The following is a 25,894-nucleotide window of genomic DNA, read 5'->3' as shown; positions in this document are numbered from 1 at the left end:
ATGCTCAATATTTTTTGTGCCAATGAGTAGTCTCTCTGTTCTTCTTGCCGCTCTGAAGAGCCTTTTTATCTAAAAGATCTAAAGGCTTGGTGTGTCTCAGAACCTTTTTTTCTAGAAAGATCTAATGACTGTGCGATATGCAGGCGTGGCAATGAAGGGACATTATTTTTCTTTTCACCAATATGTAAATCGAATTGTAGCGGCAATTTCCGAATTAAATGAGACGTTATTTCTGACGTGTTTTGGTTGAGTGAGCCGTTTTTCTCTTGCTCAACTATCTTGTGTGTTATCTCTGCATATTCTTTTGGGCCATCATTTCATTTTCAGGGGCAGTTATAGTTAGTCAACCAGTATAGCTGAATGACATTTTGGGGATGTATTTCAACCAATTTTTTTTTTTTTTAAATAACTTGGTTCCTAGTAGATGTCGAATTTTTTTAATTGTTTGATATTCTTTGTGAGACAAATATGTCTAACGTTTTTTTACTAAAAAAAACATTTTTTTTAATGATGCGACTTCATGAGTTTAGTCTTAGTAACGTTTTGCGTAAAAAAAAGGATAAACGTATTGTGAAAAGTGAACGCGTGTAAACTTGAAGGTGTCTTTGGCACAAAGTATATTCTTCTTGTAACCGGCACTGATGATTCTAAATGACATTGGCTTTAATCAGCTGAAAAAGGACATCGTTCTCTCCTTTTTGGCAATCAGTTTTTCTGGAAGATATATGTGTGTGGTGCTTGTCAGATGAAAAAAAAAATTGGAGTGTTGAAAGGAAATTAGAAAATGTTCAGAAGTCGATATATGGAAGTTGCCTGTTAGTGCATCTATCTATGCCTACAGAATCAAGTCATTAAGATTTGATATTTTTCTTTATGTACTGGAGTTGTCTGTATTTTGTGACAAGAATAGTCTTGAGAATCAAGTATAGTCACTGTATATTACAGTGTGTCCTTTACAATGAACGTGATGTGAACTGATGTGCTAGGTGTTTCATATTAAAATGGTTTTATACATTTCAGTATAAAACAACGATATTATCTTTGTAAAGCTTTTAAAATCTGAAAACAGTTCTTTGTAGTTTGAGCTTTAGATAGAGGTTGAAGCCTCTGGTATTTGAGTTGGTGCTCATCTTAGAGTTGGTGCTCAGTTGTACATTTGGGTTGGAGCCCATTCCTTTTTAATGGAAGTTGTTCATGCCGTGATTTTTTACCCAAGAGGGTTTTCCACGAGATAATCTCTGTGTTATTCTTGTGATTGTGTGTTCTATTTTCATGTATTTTATTTAAAAAATATGAATTACCGATTCACCCCCGCCCCCCCTCTCCATAATTTTTGTTATGTTCTTTTCAATACCTTAGTATTTTATTCTGTGTATGAAGTGCATAAAACATATTATGTGTATGAAGAGCATAAAAACACATCAACAGTGCAATCGTGAAACGAGAAATGTAACTCACGACATGGCTCAAATCAGGTCTACTAGTTGTAAGATAGATAAGGCTACCCACTATTTGCCTTAATGCTAACTCATTTACTACCTTTGAACCTATTTTGGCTGAATACGTCAGCCCTTTCTCCATAGGTGTAGACAAGATTTTGTAATTTGTCACTCAAAACTTGTCGAGTAAACTCTTGGCATTATTAGATGAAGATATACAAATAATAACACATGTTTGCCAAAACTCTACACCTAGGAAATAATGTAGGAGGCCTAAGTTTATCATGAGCCTTACTCAAATTGCATTTAATTTGTTCAATCAAATGAGCCTCACTACTTGGAAGGATGATATCATCTACATAAATGAACAATAGAATGATCTCATTGCCAATGTTTTAGACTTACAGATTTGGATCTGCAGAACATCTTTAGAATCCATATTGGACCAAATACCTATCAATCTTAATGTACCATGCCCTAGGTGCTTTCATTGGTTTGCTTTCTAGGTTTTTTTAGGGTTTGCCTGTTAGCCTTTGCAGGATGAGTGTTGTCAGGGGGCGTCGTTGGATAGCCGGCTCTGCTTGAGCTAGGATGGGTCAGTGGATGCTCCAAGTTAGGGTTTCTTTCAGGGTCTTCTTTAGGCTTGGTTTTGCTGGTGGTGTCCCGTTTGAGTTCGAGGAAGTCAGTGAGTGGTTGAACAAATTTGGCTAAGGCATCAAAGGAATGAATCAAAGATCAAGACAAAGGCAGAGTCAAGTAAAAAAGGAGGTGAATTAAGCCCAAAATGAAGATTTCGCTCCTGACCCTTCCAAAGGGTCAAGAGCGAAATCCAATTTTCCTCCACTTTGCTCCGGGATATGACCAAAGTTATAGACTTTCGAGGCATAATTGAGAGGGTTTGATGCAATTTTTGTAATGTCCCTATTATTTAGAGATCATTAACCTGCAAAACAGATTGTTAGAACATAACAAACATATATATATATATATATAAGTAATCTAAATTGCAATCTAACTTTAATACTTAATTAACATAATCATAATTTTCATCTAATAAAAAGGATAGGAATGCCATACGAAAGTATGGCCTCAGGCAGCCGTGAAGCTCGCCTTCTTGGAACCCCTTGGTCCCAAGCCCTCCAGGAAATCGAAGACGAGTTCAAATCCTGTCTTGGGTGTAGCCTCTTACACACAAGCCATCCAAGGAAGACCCTTGTCTATTCCTTGCCTTGGATGATGCCTTCATCATCCAAGTCCTTAGAGGGGATCGGCCAGAACCATCGAGTCATGTCTTGGGTGTAACCTCTTACACCCAAGCCATCCAAGGAAGACCCTTGTCTATTCCTTGTCTTGGGTGATGCCTCCATCATCCAAGTTCTCAAAGGGGATCGGCCAGATCTGTCTCTTCTTAGTTGTGTTTTAATCAACCAAGCCATACATTTGCATATCAGTTTCCAATTCATAATCTATCCCTTTATGTTAACATGGATTTCTAATGTATTCTTTAACTTATATCTATCAATGTGCTTTACCATCTTTAACATATGCATTACATCGCATTAAATACCTTTGTATTACATAATCCTTCCTAATGTGTAAACTTGTGTATGCATTACATCGCATTAAATACCTTTGTATTACATAAACCATCCTAATGTGTAAACTTGTGTATACAACCATTAACATGATTATATCCTTTACCTATATTTAATGATCAGTGAATACTATACATTAATTAATACATATATATACACTAGACTACAATTAACATCACTTATTCATTAACATTACACATTATGACTAGTGAATACTATACATTAATTAATACATATATATACACTAGACTACAATTAACATCACTTATTAATTAACATTACACATTACCCATTAACTAATATTAATGAGTATTACACATTAATAATAATGACATTACATATTAATAAGAACACATTAACTAATATACGTATGTCATTTAATACAATAAACCACCTGTTCCTTACCTTTCGTCTGCAGTAGAAGACATTTCTCCCGTTTTTCCTCCCTCCCATCCAAAATGTTTTAGATCTGCCTTATATATCTCTCACATGTTCTTCCCTTAAGAGTTGTGACTCTTCAATCATTAACGAAATAGTGTGTCTTTTCCTAGATTTCATTATCTTATCTAAGCATAATCACATCTCTGACTAATCATGGCTTTTTAGTAAAGGTAAGAGACTCACATTAGTTTGATAAACTGCATATCTTTACTATTGGTAATCACACTTTCTCTTGTTGCGCTACTTCCTCACTAACTTCAGCGGCCTGATAACGAACTAGTTCCCAAAGAATGAACTATGTACTATAAATAATCACCTGCTGCATAACACCTTATATGTCTTGATGCATCAGACAGAGGACAATTTTTGACTATCGCCCCAAGAGATTGACCATCGATACATTACGCATTTAACAATAAACATTCTCACAGCCGACGGTCATGCTTTCAATCGTAGGCAAAACTCATCATAAAATGATTGCCAAACATTACCAGTATTGGAGCGATAGATATAAGAATATCAATGTTAATATCACTGCTCTTATATTATCGCATTCATCCTTCAGTGACGTTGTAATGATCTTGCTAGAGTCAAAAAGATTTTGTCTGCCAAGGTGCCACGATCCTTACCGCTCACTATATCTCTTTGGTTGCATCATTCATCTAAGGACACGTGTAAGATGGATCAAAGTCCATATGCGTGGCATCTTATAGAGTGGCGTGCTTCATATTCTTGCAAGGGAATCGAGTTGGATTTCAAAAGATTGTAAAGTCTTGTTCCAAGACAATCTTCTTTTATTAAAACATGAAACAAGTTGTAATATTATATTAATGTTTACAATATAATATTAACTTATATTTCAAGAATATTATTAATAATGAATATTAATAAATATTAATTAATAATAATATTTAACAAATTAATTTGAAATAATCATTTGTTGATGAATATTATATTATATTAATTAATAAATAATAATTGCTTCATTTAGGATATATCTAACGATCAAGGAGGGGACATGACAACTTTGCCTTAGAGAAGAGATTTTAGACCTTGGGATGATGAAAGCTAGCCTTAAAAGAGGATTTCGCTCCTGATCCTTTCAAAGGGTCCAGAGCGAAATCTTCCCTTTTTGCCTTCCTTTGGCCTTAAAACCTAGTTTGACCCTACCTGGACCCAGTTAGGTGATGGATTATCTTGATAGTAAAAGGAAGAAGTTGAGAATGAGGTGAACCTAAGTGAGAAGCTAGCCAAGAACATGATTTTTGCTCCTGACCCTTCCAAAGGGTCCAAAGCGAAAATCCTTGAGGACCTCTGTTTCTTCCTTGTCTAGGTCAAGTTCGTAGTTCCTTAGGCATGTATAAGGGTGTTTTGACATGTTCTAGCCTTAGGAGATGAGTAAAGGCGAAAAGAATGTAGGATTCTAGCCTAAAGGGTGAATTTCGCTCCTGGCCCTTCCAAAGGGTCCAGAGCGAAATTCTTAAAAACACTCATTTTTCCTTTAGCCAGAGTCAGGACCAAGGTGGAAATGAAAGGAAAGTAATCTATGTTTGCCCCCCAAAGAGGATGAGAATTGGAAAAGTCAAGGATCAAACCCAAAACATGATTTTCGCTCCTGACCCTTCCAAAGGGTCCATTTGTAGCTCTTATTTTCCTCCTTATTTTGGCTAAGCTTTGGCATGATGGAGAAGGAATTAGTATGTTTTGGCCCTGAGAGGGAGTGGGATGCTTTGGAAGATCAAGATTTTAGCCTAAAAGAGAATTTTGCTCCTGACCCTTCCAAAGGGTCCAGACGGAATTCACTATAGACCTCATTTGCTACTTGATTTTGGCATCAATCCTGGTTCCTTAGCTGAAAATGATCTAAGTTTGCCTCTTGAGGTGGTTTGAAGTTTGAAAAGTGAGTGATCAAGCCTAAACTAAGATTTTCACTCCTGACCCTTTCTGAGTGATCAAGCCTAAACTAAGATTTTCGCTCCTGACCCTTCCAAAGGGTCTAGAGCGAAAATCCTCCTAAGGCTCATTTCCTCCCTAGTTTGACCAAATTTTGATTTGCAAGGCATCTTGAAAGTAAGGATGGACATCTTTTGCCATTGCAAATGTTTGAAAGCATTGAAAAATGAAGGATTTTGAGCCAAATAGTGAATTTCGCTCCTGACCCTTCCAAAGGGTCCAGAGCGAAATTCCTAGAAACACCTATAATTCCTTGGATAAGGTCAAGTCCTTGGGTTTTTTATGGCGTGGATGGAAGTGAGATAGCATGTCTTTGCCTCTTGAGGTGGTTTGGAATTGGAGAAATGAAGAATCAAGACTAAAAAATGATTTTCACTCCTGACCCTTCCAGAGGGTCTAGGGCGAAAATCTACTTAGACCTCTTTCCCTTCCTTGTTCGACCAAATTTTGATGTCCAAGGCATGTTGAAAGGGAGAATGAACATGTTGTGGCCTTTGGGAATGTTTGAAAGAGTTAAGGAATGAGTGTTTTAGCCAAGTAAGGAAATTTTGCTCCTGACCCATCCAAAGGGTCCAGAGCGAAATTCCTTACAAGCCTATATTTTTAACCTTGCTTGAGCTTCGACCTTGTTCCTAAGGCGAAGAGAGAGGAGGTTTTACCTTGCAAAGAAGATTGGGATTGAAAGAATGATGATTTTGGTCTAGAAAGGGAAATTCGCTCCTGACCCTTCCAGAGGGTCCAGGGCGAAATTGTGCAAAACCTATCTTTTCCCTTAGTTTCATGCCAAATCTAGTGTGGATCATGATTAAAGAAGGCCTTAGGAATGACTCCAAATTGCCAATGATTATCAAGATTGAAGGAATTGAGCCAAATGATGAAAATCTCTACTGACCCTTCCAAAGGGTCTAGGGCGAAAATTCTTCAACCACCTATATTCCCTTGCAAAATCAAGTCAAACTTGGGTTGGATGTGAGAGGAGAAGTGTTTTCTAGCCTTTTGAGGTGAATTGAACTTGAAATGATGGAGGAATAAGCCTAAATTAAGAAATTCGCTCCTAACCCTTCCAAAGGGTCCAAGGCGAAATTTCACCAAAACCACCTTTTTTCCAAACTTGTGACAAGACAATTGCAAACTAAAGTGAATTGGGATGGAAGAAGTCTTTAGGAGTAACTTCAAGTTGCTAGGAAACATTGAAATTGAAGGAATCGAGCCAAATCAAGAATTTCGCTCCTGACCCTTCTAAAGGGTCCAGAGCGAAATTCTAAAATCCACCTATTCCTTTCACATTTAGACCAAGCCAGGCCTGGACAAAGATGATAGAAGCCCTTGAGATTGCCCTTGAATGGATTTTGGTCTCCAAATATGAAGAAATGAGCTCAAAACAAGAAATTTGCTACTGACCCTTCCAAAGGGTCCAGAGCGAAAAACACTAAAACCATCCTTTTATCCAAATTTTGTGCTAAGTCAAGCCTAGACTAGGGTGAGAAAAATTATTTGGAATGCCTTGGAAAGATGTTTGACCATCAAAAGTGTGAATTTTGAGCTAAAATTGGAATTTCACTCTTGACCCTTCCAAAGGGTCCAGAGCGAAATTCTGGATAGGTCCTGTCCCTGGCTAGGTTTTTGAGCGAATTTGACCTTTTAGGCCTTGTGAAGATCAAACCAATATTGGCAAGTTGGGAAATGGGTTCAATGTGACGGAGTCCAGATGAAGTGAAGATGAAGTGAAGTGAAGAAAGTGAAATTTAGTGTGAATAGACGGGCAAAAAGTGAATTTCGCTCCTGACCCTTCCAAAGGGTCCAGAGCGAAATTCATCTAAATCACTATTTCCCCTTTGTGTCAAGACAAGATTTTGATTCCTAAGGCATGAAAAGACTGGAGGGAGGTTATTTAAGCCTTGCAAGATGAATTGAGGTAAAGGAAGTGTAGAATGAAGCCTAAAGAAGGAATTTTGCTCCTGACCCTTCCAAAGGGTCCAGAGCGAAATTCTCATTATCACCTAATTTGCCCATGTGAGAAGCTAAAAGGATGGATCCCTAGACTTTGTTGGACTAAAACAAGCATATGCTCACCTTCTAGAAGATTATGGAGTGAAAAAATGGGGTAATTGAGGCCTAATCAAGAAAATCGCTCCTGACCCTTCCAAAGGGTCCAGGGCGAAATCCTTGGGGAAGCCTATTCTTCACCTTGTTTGGGCTAGGCAAAGTGTAGGTTGTGAGGTAATGTTGAAAAGAGGTCTAATTTGGCCAGGAATGCAAATTTCGCTCCTGACCCTTCCAGAGGGTCCAGGGCGAAATTCTTATAGGGCCTGTCCCTGGAAAGAATCTTGAACAAACTTCATTTTGATGTCTTCTTGTTGATGATTTAAGGAAGAAAATGCTATGTTAGAATAAATTTATTATGTGTCCTTAATCATCTGTTGGTTTGTTTTGCAGATGAAGGAAGATCAGGCCAGGACAGGGACGACCTTTTCCGGTCTAGCATCATCAAGGACGACCTTCTCCAGTCCAGCATCATCAGGAACGACCTTTTCCGGTCTAGCATCATCAAGGACGACCTTCTCCAGTCCAACATCATTAGGAACAACCTTTTCCGGTCTAGCATCATCAAGGACGACCTCTTCCAGTCCAACATTTGAAGGAAAGGTGCACCATCCATCCTGCACATCAAAGACAAAGGAGGTTAAAGCAAGGGTCCATTGGAGAAGTAGATAGTTTCTGAAGAGTTAATTAAAGTTAGCTTCTCAGCCTCATCAAATTGAACATCAACCAAGTTGCAAGTGTCAGACAAGGTGGCGTCCCAGTCATCATTCCTCTAGTTGGATTGGTCCACCTCAGCGTGTCCAAATTCAATGTACCTGACTCATCAAAGATGACACAAACTTCGATGTACCTACCCCGATTATCCATTGGTTGAATATTCCAAGGAAGACATGTGTCCAAATAATGCAATTATTTCATTGGCCAGAATTGAGTTTGTTGTAACAAACCCTAATTAGGGTTTTTATTGTAAAAATCTCGGCCATTGATCTCAAATTGATTTGGGCCATTTAATTGTATTGTGAGCGCTATATAAGCCCTGGCTCCTCATTTGTAAAGGCTAAGAATAGTTAGTCAGTAGTTAGAAGGTGAATAGTTAGCTAATAGTGAATAGTCAGTTGATAGAATAGCAATTAGAGTAGAATAGAAAGAGAAGGCAAGGATTGTTGCCAAGATGTTGTTGTAAAAGACTTGTAAACTTCATTGAAGAAATGGTGAAATCTATGGGTCGATTCAACAATTTGCATCGTCTTTATACTTCTCAGACTTGATTTCATGTTATTAGATGAATGGAAGAAATGTGTTTGATTGATGGTGAAATTTGTTTATCCATACTACTAGCAGTTTGTTGATTGCAGACTTGCCTTGTGTAGTCAACTAGAATCATTTAGCTTAAGCTTAACTTCAATTGTCGCTTCTTCACTGATATGCATCAGCCTGATGGTGTCTAGGCCTATAGCGATGATCTAAACATCATAAAGCTTTCCTTCGAAGATCGGACTAACCTTGTGGAGATGGTCCTGGGATGTCAAAACAATACTTAGTTAGAATTTCATCAAAGGTTATTCATTGCTCCTACATTCTTAGTGTCAGAATTAGATCCTTCCCTCGCCCTCATCCTTTTTTCCTTTTTTGGAAAATCTAGGCTAGTGAAATCTTGTGTTCCAGTAATATTTAAAGCAAATCAGACGTTCAAATCATCGGGTGTAAGTCCCCTTGTGATTCCAGCAAAATCACATCGTACCACAAAGACCTTATCCACGAGTAGAGATCCTACATAACAGAACCTTGAAGTTCTTCTGATTGATCCTTTTTGAGATATCTTCAGCATTCGGAAACTTTACTCAAGAGAGAATAAGATACCTCTGGGTATTTTATTCTGTGTTTGGTCGTGTACAAAATACACATCAACACAAATCCAATTTCGGTCTTAGACATTTTGTGGATCAATTTATATTTGCATCGTCTTATGGGCTCGCCGATATTTGTGGTTATAAAAATGTTTAAGTGTAATCAGCCACTCATTGGATTAGAATACGTGGCTATTAAGACGTGACCTATGTTTAACTTAAACACGTGTTGATTAAAGTATAACTAATCTCCAATGAAGAGACATGATTGCCGACCCTTGGAGGAATCGTGTTGATTGGCATCATTCATGAACGGGTATATATAGTTCGATCCTCTCTCTCTTTGAAGGCATCGATTAAGAAATTCAAGCAGATCGTGTTCTCCCTACTTGCAGTTCAAAAGTATTCTTCAGCAGTTCGTTGAGCAGCAGGTTGAGCATCAACTAAGGAATTCCGATTCTTTATTGCAGATCGTATATTCTCTATAAGAGATCGTATATTCTCTATATTGAATTGTTGTCGTTCATATATAGCTTCAAGAGTGAAGCAAATACTTTGTAAAGCCTCTTGACATAATTGAGATAATAAAGACATATTTAATTGCTGGGTTTTTCACCTTCAAGAGGAAGGTTTTCCCAGGATAATATCTGTGCATTTGTGTGAATTATTGTGTTATCTAATCTGATCTTAAAACTTAACAAATACCTTCTTTTTGGGAGAACCCTTTTGCAACAACCATGCTTTGTAGTTGTCAAGCATACCAACAACAATGTACTTGACTTTGTAAACCCATTTACAACCAATGGATTTCTTCCCTAGTGTAAGATCTAAAAGAACCCAAGTCTTATTTTCCATAAGACTCTAATGTTTGGTTTCCATAGCCTTTTCCAATTCATGTTTATCTTTGTCTTCCTCAAACACCTATGGCTCCTGAATTTCCTGAATGTTAGCCACAAGAGAAAAGTTAAATATGTTCTACTTGCTCTTGCCTCTACATGATCTACCCTCAATCATTTCATTATCTCGAACATCACCAACGAGTTTTTTCCACCATTTTTATCTTTTTTGAGAAATATCTCCAGCCAAATGATGACTTGGGCTACCAAAATCTATCATTTGAGTGTTGATCCAAGTTCTCCTAAAAAAAAAATCTTTTGGAACTATTACATTACTGAGAGATTCCACATGCTCAAAATCATCAAAGTCCACCCCTTCAACTGAGCTAATGGAAATTTGATACTTGAGGTTTTACCCTACAAAGGCTGATCTTTAGTACTCTTAATCTTTGAAGAGAGCTCAAAAGGCTCAACCTCTTCTTCAATCACAACATCCCTACTGAATGTCAAGCTATCAACGTCAATATCAAACAGCCTGTACGCTTTATGATTGTCATGATACCCTGTTAGCATCAACTTCAAACTCTTCAAGCCCAACTTGATTCTCTTTGCATATAAAATTACATATGTTGTAGAATTGAAAACTTTAAGATGACTCGCCTTCAATTTCCTCTCAGACCAAGCTTCCCCTAGGGTCTTCTACTCCACAGCCTATATTGGAGACTTGTTGAGAAGACAAACTGCAATGTAAACTGCCTAAGAAAAATAATTCTTAGGAACACTTTTGTTCTCCAACATACACTAATCCATCTCCATAATAATACGGTTCCTTCTCTCAAGTACTCCATTCTGTTGCAGAGTATGGGGTGTTGTGTGTTGATGTTTGATATCGTGTGCAACACAAAAGTCAATGAACTCATTTGAACATTATACAGCTCCTTTTATCAGATCTAAGGGTTACAAAGTCCCATCCTAAATCTTTCTTTACTAATGAACTTTTGAAATTCCTTTAACACCTGATTTTGATTTTAATAAAAACACTGACATTTTCCTGCTAAAATCATCAACAAACACAAAAAAATACATGGCACCAATGACCAATGCCATATAATCATTGGTCCACAACAGTGTAACCCAGGGATGCGTTTCCTAGAGAATTCCAACTGTTTTGGAAAAGGAAACGGCCCAGGGACGGGGGGACGGCAGGAAATGTCCCCTTGCCATCCCCAAAAATCTGATTTTTGGTGGAAACATCCCCAATACACAAAAACGTGGGAGACGCCCAAGGGGGGGTGGTCAGTCGTCTAACGGACAGCCGTGTACGTCTTAGATGTCTCCCAACTATCTCGGGGACGGCCAAATGGCCCCCATATTTTGCAACATTTTTTAAAAAACAAAACTCACCGAAATGTTAAAAAAATTGTCACGAAAATGGACTATACTTTGAAACTTAACTGCTATTGTACCTTATTCCCAATTTTGAAGTGAAATATAGACATACCTTTATTTACAAAGAACAAGAAAGCTAACAAATAACATAAACTGATATAAATCAGAAAGACAGAAAACTGAATGCTTAAGGCCCTGATTCATTATAGCAGATTATCACCTCCTTTGGGCCTTGATAAGATGCCACCCTGTTTGATACAATTGTTTTTCTCTTTTAATCTCAAACGATTTGTCAAATAGTTGGCATACTTCTGAATATAAAGAGGACTTGTTTGCAAGTTGTGTTTTCAAATTTGCAGTGATTCCATAGCTCCACAATGCAATGCTTTCAAAATTAACAATTAATGACAATGATTTCAAATTACACTTGCAATGTTTAAAATTCATAGAGAATCATAAATGAGTGACATTACCAAATTCTTAATGACAGCTGTATACAATGAGCTGATTGTGCATACACACATGTATTAAAGATCAAACCTCAACTGAGAAGTGGACTATACTTTGAAACTTAACTGCTGTTACACCTTATTCCCAATTCTAAAGTGAGTTACAGACCTTTCTTTGTTTACAGAGAACAAGGAAGCTAACAATACCATAAACTGATATAAATCAGAATGACAGAAAACTGAATGCTTAAGGCTCTGACCTTCATTAGAGCAGATTTATCAATGTTATCAAATGAATATATTTCAAATTTTACTATATATTTTAAATTTTCTCTATGTTATGTATAATTGTCCCCTCTGTCCCCAAAAATGGCCAAAAAAAAAAATTCCATCCCAGAAACCCGTCCCCTCGTCCTGGAAACTTGAGGTAACATAGATCCTCAAACATCAACATTAACCAATTGTACACTCAAGGCTCTCCAAGCCTATCCACCTAAAAACCAAGACTTATGCTGCTTCTCTACTTGGCAAGCTCCACAAACACCCGATTTCTATTGTGTATGTCATGTAAGCTTTCTACCAAATTCTCCTACGCCAATTGACAGAAGTACGGTTGAGATGCCTATACCACTAATGCCATAGTGTACTGATATCTAGCACACTCTTGGTTGCTAATGCACACTCTTGAAACTCACTAGAATCGACAAGTCGATACGAACCATGATCTTTGATCCCAACAAAAATGCTTTCCTTGGATTCCTTGTCAACAATATAGCATTTATATTTGCTAAATATGTCATCCAAATTGGGACAATGGTGCATAATCCGACTCCCTAAAAGAAAATTAAGGTCCATTCTCAAAACATAGTACACATTGAAAAAAAAAAAAAAAAATCCTACCATAAGTGATAATATACTCCATGAACCTATCTTTCCTGTGAGTGAAATGTTGAGATGATCTAAAATCTATATACCACATAGAAGACTTTGACAGATTTGTTGATCTTTTGGTCATGAAAGCATAGATGGTTGACTCCTTTTGTTCAAAGCCTTAGGTGGAGACCCTCCTAGGTTGAATGTCTTTTTAGCGAGCCTCTTCTTGCAATGCTTTTTCATATGACCAAATTTACCACAACAGTAACATGTAATAACTTTTAGATTCTTGGAAGTATCTTCATTATTCCCTTGACCTTTCTTTTCAAGGACATTGCCTTGCCCTTGGCCTTGGCTGCAAAGGCTTGTTCCACACTCAATGTATCACTATTTCTACAAAACTGTTAGTTCCATTTGTCCTATTGCAAAGGCCTGTCGCACAAATCCTTGAACTTCAAATCAATAGTTGTAGATCTGATATTGAGTGTCTCAATGAAATGTTCCTATGTCCATTGTAAGCTTTTCAACATTATGACAACCATAACTTCTTTCGTCTTGTGACCTATGGCTTCCAATTGATCTCAAACATCTTTGATCTTCATCAAATGATCTTGCTAAGACATCTCATCTATCATCATTTAAAAAAATATATTTTTTAGGAAGAAGGCCCTACCTTTATCTTATGTCTTGCGTAGATCTTGCATGTGCTTCCATATCGAGACAAAGATTTTGCCTATTTAAACATATGGAAGCATTTCATCTATAACTAATAACTTGATCAGCATTACGACTTACTCATCAAACTTGTCCTGGTCTTAGCCGCAATTGTTGGCCAAATGTCAATACCATGGACAATCTTGTTGAAGCACTCATAGCTGAAGAACGTGAACATGCGTTGTTGTCAACTATTGTAATTCTTACTAGTGAAGCATTGGTTGCCTTACAACATGATGTTGGATAATGAAGCCATACCTCCTGCAATCTGAAAATACAGAAAACTAAAAAAACCTTACTATCTTGAAAGATTACCAAAAAAAATTAGGAAAACCTTTTGAAAACCCTAGCTACAAACAACACCCACGATTTTATCAAAAAAATCATCAAAAATGAACAAGAAAATTGTGGAAAAAATTAGGAAAATTCAGCGAAAACCTTAGTTGCCAACGTTTTCTGAAAAAAATTAAAAAATGAAGGGAAAACTCTGAGAATTTTTTCAAAACCTTGTCGGGCATGCCCTAGCTTGTTACAGATGTGCAAAAAAAAGTCAAAAAGACCCACGATTTGTTACAAGAATCACCAAAATAACTTGGGAAATTTATTGCGGGTTGTATAAACCTTGTCTTGCAACTAGAAGATGTAGAAAAATGGCATGCAACTTGTGAAAAAAATGGCCCTTAAACGCAAAAAAAAAACTACATTACCCTAGGTTTCCAAGATGGGGTGACAAGGTTCCAGGAAGGCAAATTTTTTTGCCAATTTTAGGGACGGCTAGGGGATGGCTATATAAAATATAGGGGAAATTTAAGATATATAGGGAAATTTTTAATATTCGTATGAAAACATGGATAAAGCATGCAAATATACATTATATTCATATGAAAAAATGGATATAGCATGCATATGACAACACACAACATTTGTGTTCAAAATTCATTGTCAATACTCAATATACATTAATAATTCAGAATTCATTGTCAATATACATGTGATATTAAAAAAATAACATACAAAAAGTCCAAAGGCTACACTACTGCCGTATACTTTCATTTTCAACTACAATATGAAAATACAAAAAAAACAAAGTACACTGCTGCCCTCACATCCCCTGCTCATCCCTGGGACGGGGACGAGATATTTAGACCTGGGGATGCATCCCTGGGTAACGTAAAAAAAAACCTCAATGCAATTTTTAACAAACAATCATGATTTATATTAGGAAACCTAGGGCAATTCCCTACAAGAAAACCCTTTTTCTACAGCAAGAACCTAGCATGAATTTTTTATAAATCCACCCAAAAAATTCTTCAAAGTAAAATCTGCAATTTTCCTTTCCTAGCTTGATCCATAGAACGTTGTACTATACCATACGATGTAATTTTGGCACGTTTTGAGTTTTACCAACGATTCCTCAATCCATCACTGCTGGTAGCAATCCCTAAGATGATCTGTTATCATGTATCTCAAGGCTTTATCTTAACTCGAATACCATATCACGAAAAATAAAATCACAAAATGATTACCAAAATATTTGATATTAACAAAGAACAAATGTCTCCTTAATAAAATTTACAAAAGACCTATGCGTAAAGGATAAAATCAACAGCTAAAAATGCAAAGGATAAGAACATAACCCAAAGAATAAAGAATTTTTTTGATTATATAAGTAGGGTAAGGGCCCTAATCCCATAAAAACCCAGCAGAACTAGATCATAAAAGCCCCAATGGAAACAGCAATGAAAGCCCAAGAACAGCTGAAAAAAAGAAGCAGGTTAAACAACCACAGACCCATCAGATACTCCACTTAAACATAATCAAAAAGCAGTCTAAAGTATAGTTGGAGAAACTATAACTATGAGAACTATAATAATTGAGGCACACAAGCCATGACCAGAAAACTATATGTTTGTAAACGAGCATAACAAGAGACAAAAGAGAAACATTAGTTTTTGGGAGCAGTCATAAGATCCCAATCCTTCTGAAGTGCAGCAAAAGACTCCTTCCATCCTGCTTTGCCCATTTTGCTCTTGCTTGTTCCAGCTTTCTTCTCTTCAGAGCTCTGACCTTTCTTCTTCAGTTGTTTCCTAACTTTAGCTTGACAGACAATTCCCATAATGGCCTTTTCATTATACCTTCGATAATGGAGATTAAATAACCAATAGCTTGCTCCATTTCTTTAATCGTGTTTATCATAGCTCCCATCAAATTTTGACTCTATATCAGCCATCCTGACATGAAGATCAGCTAGCTGCACTTTGAACCCTCAGTAATATTAACATTATTATGCTTTTCCTCCACATTATCCTCAAACTGGATTTTATTATTCTCAAATTGGCCACCATCTTCATCAGTCTCCATATCTTCCTTTACCTTTGTTTTATCTTTCTCATCAGTATTGTTACCTCGTGCATTTCCTCCTCATCCATCTCTTGTTCCTGGTCCTCACAAGAATAAACTCTTCTTCTGAGGACAAGACATCATCTTTCTCTTCAACTGCCATTTTTTACCCTTAACATCAACCCCTTTATCATTTGAGGCCACTTTAGCCAAACGGGCCAACCTTCGACCCCTCGACAAGGCAGACCAAGAAACATTTTCTTGCGTGTTTTTATCACCACCCTTGTCAATTTCTTGGTCATCAACTAAATCAATAGTCACCCCTTAGTTTTTAGGCCTGTCTGATCAATCTTATTCAATTTGGAAGACCTGCGAAAAAAGGTGAGGGTTTTCTCTTTTTCGGGGTCACTTTCACGAGCTCATTTTCCAAGACATCAGGGGAAACAACCCGATTCTTGTTGTCTTTTTTCTTACCCGAAGAGGTACGTCCATTTCAAGAGTGAGGCTTACTTTCAAGAAGTTCAATTCTTACAGAAGGGGTAGGTGGCTGGGAATTCTCAAAAAATTTCACAATAGAATTGCCATGTGGATTAATGGCCAAGACATACTTATACAAGACCATAATCAAGCCTTGATGCAAGGGAGGAAAAGCACCCTTTTCTATGCTCTATTGCAGAGGCAGGCACTCCAGTTGTTCACGTTCTTCGAAAAATTTGTCAATGAAGCTCTGATAATTCCCCAAGCTTTTCTTCACAATTCTCAGGCCATCATACTCTAAACCAATCGCATCCACAATCAACTGAGGAGTAACCTTAAATTTGTTGTCGCCAAACACAAACTCAAATCTTGTGACATAGGGAGTAACAATGTTGTGATGTACAAGAGCAGAGAGTGATGTACTACAATGAGCACTAATTTATATTCTATTATACAAGTTGTTTCAACATAAAAGAGATATTCCCCAACCATTGCATCCATCTTGCTATATAGTGTATTGTGCATATGGCTATGGAGCATAATCACCATAAGATGTGGGACCGATGCATGAGTATTGTACATAATTATGTGATCAAAAGAGAACTCTATTTCCTATTTCTTATATACCATTTGGTATTTAATAATCTATACTAAAATATATATGTATCATACATGTAAGCTGGAGAGTGTGTGTATGTATGCTTTCCTGCATGCAATTACACACAATGACCTTATAAATCCCATACTACCTTACATAAGCTCTTATAAGTAAGATAGTCAAATTCGACATACGCCCCCTTGAGTTTGAAAAAGGGTACTAGATGTACATATCTATTTTAAAATTAAATAAGTTTTTTGACATTGGATTCAAAAATTGTATTGAGATAAGGTATTATAATAGAGTATTTTGAAATTGAACAATTTATAAACTTTACGGATGTCATTTTTTCATTGTGTTGGATATATGAAATCTAGCCTGAGTAGCATGACTCTTCTTAGTAAAGAGCCATTCTGCAAACAAGTATGAAAGAAACAACAATGTTTGATATATCAATGACTATAATATTGAGTACCTGCAGAAAACAGAAGTTCCTTTATTTTACAAACAATACTAAAAAGCTAAAAAAAGTGGCGATATGTCTGATTCATCCAGAAGAGCATGCATATGAAGTGACTAAACAGCTTAAAAACAGCCTTTCCTATTTGGCTTACTTCTTTGAATTCTTACTTTCTTACAAGTTCAGAATCCATCAAGAGTTGATCAAGGTTGGACAAAGTCAAGTTCACCAAATCTGGCAAAATAAAATCACCTATCACTTTCCTTTAGCATATTTCAAACTCAATCAAATTTCCTTGCCATCTACAGAAATACATTCATTTGATCAGAATGGACCAGTAAAACATTCACATGAAACAGAGCTCACTATCAGTGCAACACAAAGCAATAGTGACGGTTACAAGAAAAAAGTAAATATGACCTCAATATCGTAGGCACCTCAATATCAGAGGCTCACTGCTGACAGAAAGCTAAACATTTTTAAATTGGAAACTTGTAGTTTTTCCTATATTTCTTAAATGTTCTTGAACAAAAATATTCTAAAAAAAATTGATTTTGATGAGATCGAATGTAAGTCCTGACAGGCACCATACCTTGGCAAAAGAAGCATGAAAGGCTGAACATTATGAGTTTGAATCCCAAGATCATCTGGCAAGACTATATGTGTAAAAGTTGTACTGAAATCATCAGACACCTAGGCATTACCAACCATAAGTAAGTTAGCAAATTGTGTGGACCCAGCTGAAGACTTTTATTTGTTTTAAGTGCACCAATTGTGTAAGTGAATAATCAGACATAAAGTGATCCATTTAAGAAAGCCATTGAGCCTTCCCAGCTGAAGGTTTATTTATTTAATCGCAAGAAACAGTTGTCAAATTGAATAATCGGGCATAAGGTCATTCATTTGTAAAATTGTAACATGCTCCTGCAGATTTTGACTTATTCCTAGCCTTATATTTCAAAATATGCTTATTTCATTTCAGTTCTAAGTACTTGTAATTATATCCACAAGTTATAAGTACTTCTAGTTATATCTATAAATAACATTAAATGTGCGAAAGTATAAGATCAGTACTCCTTCAAAGATTCATGCATGACCAAAACAACAGCTTGCAGGTCTACTATCTAAGCTAAAACACCACGTTTGAGTAAAGGTAATTATTAGTCCCATAGAATAATATCTAAGTTAAAAGAACAAGGCAAATTTAGCAAAATGGGGTAGTGTGTATAAAATAATAATTATCAATGTCATGTGTGTATCTGTTGTGCTTTCCATCTAGTGATCTAGGCATAGTTTGCAGACTCAGACTAGGAGAGTACTCAGAAAGCCCAAAATTTTTGACTCTGCAAAAACTCGGCAGCTTAAAAAGTACTAAAAATCAAAATTTCTTAAAAAAACATATTTTTTTTGCAAACCTCAATTACAAAATGTATTAAATTAAAAATTGACATCTCAAAAGAGAAAATGCATGGTTTTATAGCCAAAAAATCACGTGAAAAACACATTTCAACCAATGTTTTACCTATGTAGGCATTTTTATCCACATTTTCCCTATGTCTATAAAAGCTCACAAGTTAAACTTGTAAAAACTCACGGGGCAAAAAAAACAGAGAGTACTTGGCAACTCAGAGAGTACTGGCAGAGTTTGAAAACTATGATCATGGGTACTTAAAAGGTTCTTTCAGATGCTTGATCTTGATGATTTGTGCCCAATTAATTGAAGAGTTGATTTGTAGACTCCATGTTACTTTCATTGCAAGGGTTGTAAGGCATTTCTAGGACAGGAATGGCATACAAATTTGAGAGGCAGAAATATGGAGGCACTTTTTTAAGGGCAGTAGTAAAATTTGGCAGCATAAAATTATATATATATGGAAATTTAACAAGTTTAGCTTTAGTTGACATCTAGATTCAAGTCTAGACACACATATAATAAATAGTAATTGCGATTCAATGTTCAGTGTTCATTGTTTCAAGTATAGCAGCGAGAAATATTTGTTGATTTCATTATAAATTTCATTTATATCAACAAATGGCACAAACATGCAATCATCATCGTATTTCCTTTCACAGCATCCCCTATTTCATTATATTTCTTAGCAGGGTGTCTAAATTCGTTGAAACCATGAGCACAAAAAACCCTATGTAGAAAGCTAAACGTACTCTAGAAGGAGTGATGAACTGAATCTCAATGAACATGGTGCAGAAAATCTAGAAGCTGCTCCATGTTCACTGGTAGTGGAGGCCTTCCACACTGCATATTAGAATGGTTGTTGCTGACAATTTGAACACAAATAGCAGTTAAATTGAAGTTCAAAACAACAGAATTATAGATCTATCATTACTTCAAATTTATTGATTCCACAATTATGCATATGCATCTGATTTATTAGTTGAACCAACGCGAGAACGTCCTATTTCCTCTTCAAGCACATGGATCTCCTGAAAAACATCATTCCTAACTGGAAATTAGCATTCAAGCCAGAAACCTTACAAATAGGCACACTGTTACCAAAAGAGATACAAATGAAAAAACACAAAAGCCAAATTTCCATGGGGACAATTTAGAAAACCCTAGGGCAGTTGAGAGGGTTATTAAAAAACTTGGAACATCTGACATTTTTTGGCATATCAGGAACACATCCCCAAAATTTTGAAAGCCAGGGGTCATCCCCTACATCCCTGTGCACTGGAAAACCGTTGGGAACAGCAATGCAAGGAAAAGGCAGAGGCTTCCCATGTAACCTTTCTTTCCACATGCCTTCCCATGCAACAGGAGGTGGTTTGAAAGTTTATTATGTCCTTTGCCAAAGAAATTTACTTTCGATTCCCACTAGTTGTCCTCAAACACTGTGTGGTATTTAGAAAAAAGGCAATAAATGCATGCACACCAACCACATAACAAATATTGTTAGTTGGACTTTTCTGCCAAGCAAAACCATTTTGTAGTCCAATTCTATGGATTTTTGTTGCAATCCATTCACTTAGTCATTGTAATGTCCCCTATTTGTGAATGCCCTAATCTAGCCCCAAATCACAATTTCCAAATGAACAAGGGCAGGGATAGAGATATCTTTCATCTGATTGAGACCCTACAAAACAGGTTAGAAACTATTTACAACAATAATTCATAAAACAGATCTTCTGAATCACTATGGCATATAGCAGAAATATCAACTTAATCATAAGATATCTTAAATATGTTTGTGGAAGCTCACCCATAGGAGAGCTAGAATAAGGTGACTCAATAAGGTGCCTTAGAGATCCTCTAACCTAGACCCAAGAACGGATATACCATCCCTCTTGGCCAAATCATTCCCCTTCATATTGCCATCCGTTTCCCACTTCCTATGATTGAACTTCTTGGTGTGTTAACTCATCATGATAGAGGGATGAGGTGTATTCACAACAAAGTGCCCCAAAAGCCCGTGCCCCGGAAGCCCATATCTTCTAAGCTCAAAGGCAGTACCCTTTGTACCCCCTTGGCCTCATGGGACCATTTGGTCACCACCATGTGGTGGTGTTCCTAGAAGAGTACCCCATCACTGTACCCCTCTAGTAATCCCTCATTTCCTCTACTATGGCTGACTTTAATAATCATTCAGAACATATAAAGAATTCAGTATTATGCATGTATTCTACATATATTAAATAGACAAACCACAGCATATCATGAAACAGTAACAAGCAGATACAATTAATATTTACTATGCTATTTTAAGGAGTCTAAACAGCAATGCATCATTAATGACTGCAGATATATATATACAATATTCACTATGCCATATATATAGAGAACTCATACCACACTACACAATTGGATCAAACTGCTGTGTATGTCAATATCTTATGTAAAGCCAAATCTGATTTATTCAGTTGATATTTGTATGGTTGATTGATTGATTTAATAAATTCCTTTGATTGGATGATTTTAGGTATTGGTGAGTGAGGACTAAGTGATTGTTGAATAGATAATTGATAGGTGACTAAGTGATCCTTGAATGCTTGGAATGATCTCTCCTTTATACTTTATTGGGGGAAGACTCACCACCTTTCATAGAAATTGAGGCACCACCTTTCATAACAATTGAGTCACCACTTCTCATTGCTGGCTTCGAGAATAATATATTATTCTCCGAATTGATCTCCCTTGCCTCTCTTCCTCAAATCAACCTTCTTCCCTTTATATCTTCCCATGTGAGGAAGAGGTCACATCTCTTCAACATGCCCGCCCTTTGGCAAGAGACACAACCTATCACAATTTGCACCCTTTGAAATAGTACAAACCTTCATAATTCTTGCCCTTTGGAAGAGCTACTTCCTTATCTACTTCCCATTCCTTTCTTCTTCCATTAATCCTTCCTTGATTCACATGCTGCATTCATTTCTTCCCTCCTTACCGCATTTTAAATGATCTCTTCTCCCTCTTATATCTCATGTTTGAGAGAGTTGGAACTCTTCATCCAAGCCTTTTGACCATTCATTAACTTAAATACATTTTAATTATATTATATTATATTTTTACTATTTTATGTTTTAATTTATTATTATTATTTAATATTAAATCCTATTTTGAAATGGGGACATTACAGTCATCCATAGCTATGTTATTTGCCTTCATATAAATCAGAAACCCATTTATTTCATCAGAAGCATGCATTCTCCAAATCCTAGGAGTAGGTATATTCGTATGCTTTTTGATAGGGACCTTAACAAATATAATGTTAGACTTGCCCTCATTGATCGTTTGTCCCATTTTTAGTATTGTAACAGAGTTTCAGTTTCTTTTACTTCTATCATATTGCTTGTTCAGCAAAGAATGGTATCATCTGCAACTTGTTTTCCTGTATATCTATTTCCCTCATTTCAAGATGGAAGCCCGTGTATTTTTTTAGTATTTCGATTTTCGGCTAGGGATTTAAGAAAATTTTCTGCAATGCAATAAAGAGCTATCAACTTAAGGGATCTCACCCTCCTAAATCTGCTTTTGTCTTGAAAAATTCTACTTTCTATTAATTAAGGAATATAGAGAAATCAGGATGCTGACACAGCTCATGACACATTCCACAAACTGTTTGCCTAAGGCTTTGTCATTTTGAATAGATATCTCCACTTGCTTTTGTCAAAATCCCTTTCAAATATTTAGCTTAAAGAAGAATCTAAGCCAGCTATACCATTTGGCTTGAGTGGAGTGTTAATCAGATTGCTAAAATAGTGCTTGCTATCTGTCTTCCTGGAATAAAAGTTGATTGTGTTCCTGATATACTTTTGAAGATGCAGCTTCATCTCCATCTTTGAGACAATAAGTTTGAAGATGATTCTATAGATCATGTGACCTAGCCCATTTGGTCAATAATGTTCCAAATTTATGGCCTTAGCTATTTTAGGGATGAATATCAGACTGGTTGACTTTATTAGCACTCACATCTTCTTATTTCTCCAAGATTTTAGAGCTCTACTAGGATTACATCATTTTTTTATAAGCTCACAAAAGGTTTAATAGGAATCTGTTGAAAATCCATTAGCTCTAGGAAGCTTGAGCTATGAAAGAGATTTTAGACTTTAAAGCCTTTTGTTGTGGCATTTCCATCATTTTGACCTTTATCTCTATACCAACCATGCCATTCAAAATTTCTCTGGGATTGAAAATAGTTATAAGTGATGTTAGAGCAGGTAATTCTCTATTATTTCCAATGTAGGCCTTTGGGATTCCTTGCTCAGTGACTTTCTCCATGTCTTGTTGATGTTGATAACTTTATTTTGTTTGTTTATGTTGATTGCTTTGCTTTGTAACTTTCTAAAGTAGGCCTTTGGGAATTGTTGTTTTGAGTGTTCAAGGCATGAAATTTCCCATTTGGCATCCATTGTGGAAGATCCATAATGAGCACCAATTTCACATTAAGTGGTCAAAATCTTTGAATTGGCATCTATCAGGGAAAATATCTGATGAGCGCCAATTTGATGTTAAGTGGTCCAAATCCTGGATTTGGCATCCATCGGAGAAAATCTCCAATGATTGCCAATTTGGTGTTAAGAAGTCCAAATCCCCAATTTAATGATCATTGGGGAAAATCCTTGATGACAACCAAAATTAAAGTAATTGAAACTTGGCATCCACATAAACAAATACACAGAGAATCAGATTACTATGCTTAAAGATGCTAAGATCAAGTTAAAGAAACAATTGGACGCCTAAGTTCTTTTGGACACCAATATAGCATATTTTTCTTGCCAAGATAAAGTGAGGAACAAAAATTGCACCGAAGTTAGTATATGGGCCCAAGTGAAAGATGGACATCCAATAAAGTGAAATAAAGGTGAAAAAGAGATAAATCTGAGCCCTCCATTTGAAGTGATACCCAGGATAAAACATATCAATAATTTATTAATTTTCAGAGGAGATTAGGATTAGTTAAAGCAAATTAAAGACATATAAAGAAATCAGAGCCCTTGGTTCAAATGGATGCTCAAGATGAAAAGTAGAAATGAAAAGCAAGTAATATTATATATTATTTTCAGAGGATATGGATAGAATTCCTTTCAAGCAATTATCTTATTATTTTGAATCTTCAAGAAGCTGAGCTACAGCCCATAAATGTGTCATTTACACATAAATTGTAACGAAAGTTGATGCCAGTCATATCCTACAAAATCATCTTTCAAGTTCTAAGTTAGATTAGATTATTTAAAGTTTTTATTTATAGAAAATGTGAAGTTGAAGCTTTTTTATGCTGCAAGGGTCTCCATTTAAGTCCGATATCAAGTGTTGTAAACTTGTAATCATTCAAGGAAGAATCCAGTTAATAAGAAGATCTATCTCAACATTGTGTGACATCAATCTTCAAACCCATGAAGCGGCTTTCAATGTTTTGTGATAATTAATTTCTTCATCCATTCTTCTTCTATGTGTTTTTATTTCCACGTGTTATATTCTTCAAGATTGAATTAATTGTTAAGAGTAAGACAACTTGAGCAATCTCAGTATTAATCTTTGGATAGTATTTTGTTGATATTTTAGCTGTCAGAAATTCTGAAATTCATTCGTGAGAATAGGAGTTCAAAGACTTTTGTTCTAGCCTCTAAGGCCATAGTCAGAAAACTCGCCGAGTTCTTGTGAGTTTTTTTACAAAACAAGTAATTAAAGAGTAAAGTTGCAGATCAAAGGAGCTAAGTTTTCGCAAGTTGTGACAACAAAACTTGACAAGTCCATGCATGCAACTCACAAACATGGGAAAAAAAAAATGCAGCATAAACATTATTAAAATATAGTTTTAGGGCTTTTTAACAATTATTAAAATGGTAGCTTATCGACCTTCCTAGGGGCATTGTCCCCAAACCCTCCACCAAACTCATTTGGTACATTTTGTAGCGCTACATTTTCCATAAATATATGTTCTTCCCAAAAACTTAACTATTTTTTAAGTTGCTAGGTCTTGCCAATTACTCGTTGAGTTTTTGCTACGACAAAAAAATTTGGTTTGTCGGGTCTGAGTTTGCGAACTCATCTAAGATCAATAACAAATAGGTCAAATTTGGTTACTTATTTTATCTTTATGCAAAATTCCAGATATCAAATACATTGGTGGGCTTGTTTTTGTTTTAGATTTTATACTAGATTAAATCAAGGAGCTTCCCCTACAAATTAGAATAGAGGTTTTCTTGATCAACTTATATTTTATGTGTCACAAAAGCGACAAATGATAACACCAACAAAAACACAGTCTATATTATTTGCAAAAGAATTGTACATCCTATTTAGGAACCCAAACGGCCTATGCAACTAAGCTAATGAATATTCAGCCTACTTACAAAGACCCATTGCTATACAAAGTATTATTTTTACAAATCCAACTATGCCTAAGAACCACTATGTGATCACCCTCAGCTCCAATTCTTACCATCTAGAAACTCCTCTTTTTTGGCAATTATCTTCTGATGATGTAACAAAAGAGTTGGTGTTTCCCAATGTCCATGATCTAAAGTGTTGCAAATTCAAGAAGTGTAATGTAACAATCGATTCATAGATTGAGGGAGTTAACAAGTTTCTTGCCATGCCATCTCTCTAGCCATCCATATGCTTCACCCCATCTCTCTATAGTAAACCATATTATCTTCAATCTGAAGAGCACACGGTTATACTAAGAGGGGGAGGATGAATAAGTATAACAACAATCTTTTACCAATTTAAACTTTATCAACTTCGATCATAAATACATAACTTATCTCATAAACATTATCATTGCATCCAAACATTCATTATGTGATCTAGTTAAATTGAACACAAGTAGAACACAAGATATATATGTGGAAACCCTTACGGGAGAAAACCACGGTAAATCAATGCTTTTATATATTTCTTCTTTTACAATAGGCACCAACCTACTAGAGGAACCAACCCCTACGTTTGTTTGTTAGCACCAACCTGTTGTGCGTATTTCAC

The 25,894-nt window shown here is 36.1% G+C and overlaps 1 protein-coding gene across 2 annotated transcripts in view; it reads right to left on the bottom strand.

The window, feature by feature from the left end:
- Positions 1–25,894, bottom strand: part of LOC131071419 (uncharacterized) — a 202,522-nt gene that overhangs the window by 137,432 nt on the left and 39,196 nt on the right. For both annotated transcript variants that reach the window (XR_009112512.2, XM_058007237.2), the window contains exon 3: positions 18,047–18,147. Coding sequence is in view for 1 of the 2 variants with exons in the window: in XM_058007237.2 (XP_057863220.2) it covers positions 18,047–18,147 (101 nt within the window). In the remaining variant the exon portion in view is untranslated. The remainder of the gene's footprint in view (positions 1–18,046; positions 18,148–25,894) is intronic.

Source organism: Cryptomeria japonica, chromosome 6 (assembly GCF_030272615.1).
Source record: "Cryptomeria japonica chromosome 6, Sugi_1.0, whole genome shotgun sequence".
Taxonomy (NCBI): Eukaryota; Viridiplantae; Streptophyta; class Pinopsida; order Cupressales; family Cupressaceae; genus Cryptomeria; species Cryptomeria japonica.
Note: the sequence above shows the minus strand (reverse complement) of the source record. Positions and strands in the feature narration are given on the sequence as shown.